General features: G+C 44.2%; 1 protein-coding gene across 1 annotated transcript in view; it reads left to right on the top strand.

Moving 5' to 3' along the window:
• The first annotated feature begins 5,803 nt into the window (after positions 1-5,803).
• LOC138717973 (circumsporozoite protein-like) overlaps positions 5,804-7,870 on the top strand; it is a 31,912-nt gene continuing 29,845 nt past the window's right edge. The window contains exon 1 of the mRNA XM_069852475.1: positions 5,804-6,155. Within this exon, the coding sequence (XP_069708576.1) occupies positions 5,804-6,155 (352 nt within the window). The remainder of the gene's footprint in view (positions 6,156-7,870) is intronic.

Raw genomic sequence — 7,870 nt, 5'->3', positions numbered from 1 at the left:
AAAGCCTAAACAAAACCCTAATCCTAACCCTAACCGTAACCGTAACCCTAACCCTAACCCTAACCCTAGCCCTAGCCCTAACCTTAACTGTTATCCTAACCCTAGCCGTAGCCCTAACCCTAAGCCTTACATTAACGTAACCCTAACACTTACACTAACCCTAAACGAAAAGCTAAACCCAAACCCCACCACTACACAATGCCTAACCGAAACCGTAATCCTAACCCTAACCCCTAACCCTAACCCTAACCCTAACCCTAGCCCTAACCTTAACTCTTATCCTAACCCTAGCCTTAGCTCTAACCCAAAGCCTTGCCCTAAACGTAACCCAAACACTTATACTAACCCTAAATGAAAAGTTAAACCCAACACCAACCACTACACAACGCCTAATCGAAACCCTAAACCTAACCCGAGTCCTAGCCCTAACCAAAACCCCAACCCTAAACCGAGACCCAACCCTAAATCTAGCCTAATCTGAGCCCTAAGCCAAACCCTAAACCAAACCCTACCACTAACACTAACCCTTAATCTAAAGCTAAACCCAACCCCCAACCACTCACCAAAGTCTAACTGAAACCCTAACCCTAACCCTAACCCTAGCCCTAGGCCTAGTCCTTACCCTTACCCTAACCCTAGTCTTAGCCCTAATCCTAAGCCTTACCCTAAACCTAACCCGACCACTAACACTAACCCCAAACCTAAAGCTAAACACAACCCCAAACACTACAAAAGGCCTAACCAAAACCGTAACCCTAACCCAAGCCCTAACCCTAACCAAAACCCCAACCTAAACCTAGACTTAACCCTAAATCTAGTCTAACTTTTACCCTAAGCCTTACCCTAAACCAAACCCCAACACTAACATTACACCTACACCTAAATCTAAACCCAACACCAACCACTAACCAGAGCCTAACTGAAACCCTATTCCTAACCCTAAGCCTAACCCTAACCCTAGCCCTAACCCTAGCCCTAACCTTAACTGTTATGCTAACCCTAGCCTTAGACCTAACCCTAAGCCTTACCCTAAACGTAACCCTAACACTTCCACTAATCCTAAAAGAAAAGCTAAACCCAACCCCAACCACTACACAATGCCTAACCGAAACCGTAATCCTAACACTAACCCTAACCCTAACCCTAAACTTAACCCTAACCCTAACCTTAACCCTAAATCTAACCCTAGGCCTAGCCCTAGCCCTAAACCTTACCCTAACCCTAGCCTTAGCCCTAACTCTAACCCTAACCCTAAACAAACCCCTACCACTAACACTAACCCTAAACATAAAGGTAAACCAAACCCAACAACTAACCAAAGCCTAACTGAAATCCTAACCCTAAACCTAACCCTAACCCTAGCCATAACCCTACGTTAAACCTAGGCCTTGCCCTAACTCTTAACCTAACCCAAGTCATAGCCCTAAACCTAAGCCTAACCATAAACCTAAACCTAACCCTGAACCTAAATCTAAACCCAACCCCAACCACTACACAAAGCAAAACCAAAACCTTATCCTAACTCTAACCCTAACCCTAAACTTTACGCTAACCCTTGCCATAGCCCTTACCCTAAGGCTAACACTAACACTAAGACTAAACCTAAAGCTAAACCCAGCCCCAACCACTAAACAAAGCCTAATCAAAACCCTAATTCTAACCCTAACCCTAAGCCTAAACCTAACCCTAACCCCAACACTAACCCTAAACCTAACACTAAACCTAACCCTTACCCTAACCCTAACCCTAACCCTAACCCTAGCCCTAGCCCTAAACTTAACTGTTATCCTAACCCTAGCCTTTGACCTAACCCTAAGCCTTACCCTAAACGTAACCCTAACATTTCCACTAACCCTAAACGAAAAGCTAAACCCAACCCCAACCACTATACAATGTCTAACCGAAACTCTAACCTGAACCCTTAGTCTAACCCTAAACCTAACCCTAGCCCTAAGCTTAACTGTTATCCTAATGCTAGCCTTAGCTCTAACCCTAAGCCTTACCCTAAACGTAACCCAAACACTTATACTAACCCTAAACGAAAAACTAAACCCAACCCCAAGCACTATACAAATCCTAACCGAACACGTAACCCTAACCCGAGCCCTAGCCCTAACCAAAACCCCAACCCTAAACCGAGACCTAACCCTAAATCTAGCCTAACCTGAACTCTAAGCCGAACCCTAAATCAAACCCACTAACACTAACCCTTAACCTAAAGCTAAACCCAACCCCCAACAACTCACCAAAGCATAACCGAAACCCTAACCCGAACCCTAACCTAACCCTAGCCCAAACCTTAACTGTTATCCTAACCCTAAACTTAGCCCTAACCCTAAGCCTTACCCTAAACGTTATCCCAACACTTACACTAACCCTACAAGAAAAGTTAAACCCAACCCCAACCACTACACAACGCCTAACCAGAACCGTAATCCTAACCATAACACTAACCCTAAACCTAACCCTAACACTAACCCTCAACCTAACCCTAACACTAACCCTAAACCTAACCCTAACCCTAACCCTAACCGTAACCGTTGCCCTAACCTTAACTGTTATCCTAACCCCAGCCTTAGCCCTAACCCTAAGCCTTACCCTAAACGTAACCCTAGCACTTACACTAACCCTACAAGAAAAGCTAAATCCAACCCCAACGACTATACAATGCCTAACTGAAACCCTAACCCTAACCCTTACCCTAACCCTAACACTAACCCTAGCCCTAACCTTAACTCTTATGCTAATTTTAGCCTTAGCTCTAACCCTAAGCCTTATCCTAAACGTAAACCTAACATTTACACCAAACCTAAACGAAAAGTTAAACCCAACCCCAACCACTATTCAAAGCCTAACCGAACCCCTAAACCAAACCCGAGCCCTAGCCCTAACCGAAACCCCAAACCTAAACCGAGACCTAACCCTAAATCTAGCCTAATCTGAACCCTAAGCCGAACCCCAAACCAAACCCTACCACTAACACTAAACATTAAACTAAAGCTAAACCCAACCCCCAACAACTCACCAAAGCCTAACTGAAACCCTAACCTAACCCTAGCCTTAGCCATAACCTCTACGTTAAACCTAGGCCTTGCCCTCGCTCTTACCCTAACAGTAGCCATAGCCCTAACCCTAAGCCTAACCCTAAACCTAAATCAAAACCCAAACCACTAAACACAGCTAAACAAAAACCTTATCCTAACCCTAAACCCAGCCCTAGCTCTAAACCTTATGCTAAACCTAGCCATAGCATTAATCCTATGCCTAAAGAAAACACTAACACTAAACCTAACGCTACACCCAGCCCCAACCACTAAATAAAGCCTAACCAAAACTCTAATCCTAACCCTAACCCTAAACATAACCCTAATCCTAACCCTAGCCCTAAACTTAAGCTTTACCCTAAACGTTACCCTAACACTTACACTAACCCTAAAAGAAAAGCTAAACCCAAGCCCAAACACTACACAACGCCTAACCGAAACCGTAATCCTAACCCTAACCCTAACCCTAGCCTTAGCCCTAACCCTTATCCTAACCCTAACCTTAGCCACAACCCTAATACTAACGATAACACTAACACTAAACCTAAAGCTAAACCCAGCCGCAAACACTAAACAAAGCCTAAACGAAACCCTAACCCTAACCCTAACCCTTACCCTAGCCCTAGCCCTAACCCTTACCCTAAACCTGGCCTTAGCTCTAACCGTAATCCTAACGCTAACTCTAACACTAAACCTAAAGCTAAACCCAGACCCAACCACTAAACAAAGCCTATCGAAAACCGTAATACTATCGTAACCTAACCCTAACCCTAACCCTAGCCCTAAACCTAACCCTAGCCCTAGCCCAAACCTTAACTGTTATCCTAACCCTAGTCATAGCCCTAACCCTAATCCTCACCCAAAACGTTACACTAACACTAACCTTAAAAAAAAGCTAAATCCAACCCCAACCACTACACAACCCCTAACCGAAACCATAATCCTAACCCTAACCCTAACACTAGCCCTAAACATAACCCTAACCCAAACCCTAGCCCTAACCTTAAATGTTATCAAAAACCTAGGCTTAGCCTTAACCCTAAGCCTCACCCTAAATGTAAACCTAACACTTACAGTAACCCTAAAAGAAAAGCAAAACCCAATCCCAAACACTACACAACACCTAACCGAAACCGTAACCCTAACCCTAACCCTATCCCTAACCCTAACCCTAACCCTAGGCCTAGCGCTAGCCCTAGCCCTAACCCTTACCCTAAAACTACCCTTAGCCCTAACCCTTATTGTAACGCTAACACTAACACTAAACCTAAAGCTAAACCCAGCCCCAACCACTAAACAAAGCCTAACCAAAATCCTAACCCTAACCCTAGCCCTTGACCTAGCCCTAACACTTACCATAACCATAGCCTTAGCTCTAACCTTAATCCTAATGGTAACTCTAACATGAAACCTAAAGCTAAACCAAGACCCAACCACTAAAAAAAGCCTAATAAAACCCCCAAACCCTAACCCTAACCCTAACCCTAGCCCTAGACCTAGACCTAGACCTAGCCCTAGCCCTAAACTTAACTGTTATCCTAATCCTAGTCTTAGCCCTAACCCTAAGCCTTTCCCTAAACTATACCCTAAAATTTACATTAACCCTAAACGAAAATCTAAACCCAATCCCAAACACTTCACAATGCCTAACGGAAACAGTAACCCTAACCCTAAGACTGAGCCTAACCCTAAACATAGCCCTAAACTTAACTGTTAAACCTAACCCTAGCCGTAGCCCTAACCATAAGCCTTACCCTAAACATAACCTTAGCACTAACACTAACCCTAAAATAACAGCTAAACCCAAACCCAACCACTACACAACGCACAACCGAAACTGTAATCCTAACCCTAACCCTAACCCTAATCCTAACTCTAAAACAAACACTAAACCTAAGGCTAAACAGAGCCCAAACCACTAAACAAACCTTAAAAAAACCCCTACACCTAACCCTAACCCTAACACTAGCCCTAGCCCTAACCTTAACTGTTATCCTAACCCTAGCCGTAGCCCTAACCCTAAGCCTTACCCTAAACTTTACCCTAAAACTTACACTAACACTAAAGGAAAAGCTAAACCCAAACCCAACCACTACACAACGCCTAACCAATATCGTAATCCCAACCCTAACCCTAACTGCAACATTAGCCCTAGCCCTCAACCTTCCCCTAATCCTAGCCTTAGCCCTAACACTAATCCTAATGCTAACACTAACACTAAACCTAAAGCTAAACCCAGACCCAACCACTAAAAAAAGCCTAACCCTAACCGTAAACGTAACCCTAACCCTAACCCTAGCCCTTGCCCTAACACTATTTCTAATGCTAACACTAACACTAAACCTAAAGCTAAACCCAGGCCCAACCACTAAAAAAAGCCTAAACAAAACACAAATCCTAACCCTAACCCTAACCCTAACCGTAACCAGAGCCCTAGCCCTAGCCGTAGCCCTAGCACTAACCTTAACAGTTATCCTAATCCTAGTCTTAGCCCTAAACCTAAGCGTTACTCTAAACTTTACCCTAAAATTTACACTAACCCTAAACAAAAAGCTAAACCCAATCCCAAACACAACAAAAGGCCTAACCGAAAATGTAATACTAACCCTAACCCTAACCCTAACCCTAGCCCTAGCCCTAACCTTAACTGTTATCCTAACCCTAGCCGTAGCCCTAACCCTAAGCCTTACCCTAAACTTTACCCTAAAGCTTACACTAACACTAAAGGAAAAGCAAAACCCAAACCCAACCACTACAGAATGCGCAACCGAAAATGTAATACTAACCCTAACAATAACCCTAACCCTAACCGTAACCCTAGCCCTAGCCCTAGCCCTAGCCCTAGCCCTAGCCCTAGCCCTAGCCTTATCAGTTATCCTAATCCTAGTCTTAGCCATAACCCTAAGCCTTACCCTAAACTTTACCCTAAAATTTACACGAACCCTAAACAAAAAGCTAAACCCAATCCCAAACACTACACAACGCCTAACCGAAAATGTAACACTAACCCTAACCCTAGCCCTAACCCTAAGCCTAATCCTAGCCCTAGCCCTAGCCCTAAACCTTACCCTAAACCTAGCCTTAGCTCTAACCCTAATCCTAACGCTAAAAGTAACATTAAACCTAAGGCTAAACCCAGACCCAACCAATAAAAAAAGCCTAACCAAAACCCAAATCCAAACCATAACCCTAACCGTAAACCTAACCCTAACCGTAACCCTAACCCTAACCCTAACCATAGCCCTAACCTTAACTGTTATCCTAACCCTAGTCTTAGCCCTAACCCTAAGCCATACCCTAAACGTAACCCTAACACTTACACTATCCCTAAAAGAAAAGCAAAAAGCAACCACAAACACTACACAACCCCTAACCAAAACCGTAATCCTAACCCTAACCCTAACCCTAACTCTAACCCTAGCCCTAGCCCTAGCCCTAAGCCTTCCCCTAACCCTAGTCTTAGCTCTAACACTAACCCTAAGGCTAACACTAACACTAAACCTAAAGCTAAACCCTGCCCCAACCACTAAACGAAGCCTAACCAAAATCCTAATCCAAACCCTAACCGTAAACCTAACCCTAACCCTAACCCTAACCCTAACCCTAACCCGAGCCCTAGCCCTAGGCCTAGCCCTAACCCTTACCCAAGCCCTAGCCGTACCCCTAACCCTAAGCCTTACCCTAAAGGTTACCCTAACACTAACACTAAAAGAAAAGCTAAACCCAAGCCCAACCACTACACAACACCTAAACAAAACCGTAATCCTAACCCTAACCCTAGCCCTAATCTTAACCCTTACCCTAACCCTAGCACTAGACCTAGCCCTTCCCTAGCCTTAGCCATAACCCTAATCCTAACGCTAACACTAACACTAAACCTAAAGCTAAACCAAGCTCCAAACACTAAACAAAGCCTAACCGAAACCCTAATCCAAATCCTAATACTATAAATTAATCCTAAACCTAACCCTAACCCTAACCCTAAACCTAACCCTAACCCTAACCCTTAACCTAGCCCTAACCTTAACTGTTATCCTAACCCTAGCTGTAGCTCTAACTCTAAGCCTTACCCTAAACTTTACCCTAAAACTTACACTAACCCTAAACGAAAAGCTAACCCAAACCCAACCGCTAGACAACGCCTGACAGAAACAGTAATACTAACCCTAAGCCTAACCCTAACTATGACCCTAACAGTACCCCTAACCCTAATCCTTGCCCTAGCCCTAGCCTTAGCCCTAGCCCTAACTCTTCCTCTAATCCTAGCCTTAGCCCTAACCCTAATCCTAACTCTAAAACAAACACTAAACCTAAAGCTAAACCCAGCCCCAACCACTAAACAAAGCCTAACCAAAAACCTAATCCTAATTCTAAACCTAACCCTAACCCAAACCCTAGCCCTAACCTTAACTGTTATCCTAACCCTAGCCGTAGCCCTAACCCTAAGCCTTACCCTAAATGTAACCCTAACACTTACACTAACCCTAAAAGTAAAGCAAAACCCAACCCGAACCACTACACAACGCCTAACCGAAACCGTAATCCTAACCCTAACCCTAACCGTAACCCTAACCCTAACCCTAACCCTAGCCCTAGCCCTAGCCCTAACCCTTACCCTAATCCTAGCCTTAGCCCTAACCCTAATCCTAACTCTAAAACAAACACTAAACCTAAAGCTAAACCCAGCCCCAACCACTAAATAAAGCCTAACCAAAAACCTAATCCTAACTCTAACCCTAACCCTAACCCAAACCCTAGCTCTAACCTTAACTGTTATCCTAACCCTAGTCTTAACCCTAACCCTAAGCCTTACCCTAAATGTAACC

The sequence above is a fragment of the Phaenicophaeus curvirostris genome, chromosome 1 (genome assembly GCF_032191515.1).
Source record: "Phaenicophaeus curvirostris isolate KB17595 chromosome 1, BPBGC_Pcur_1.0, whole genome shotgun sequence".
Classification (NCBI taxonomy): Eukaryota; Metazoa; Chordata; class Aves; order Cuculiformes; family Cuculidae; genus Phaenicophaeus; species Phaenicophaeus curvirostris.
This window is presented reverse-complemented; position numbering and strand designations above follow the sequence as displayed.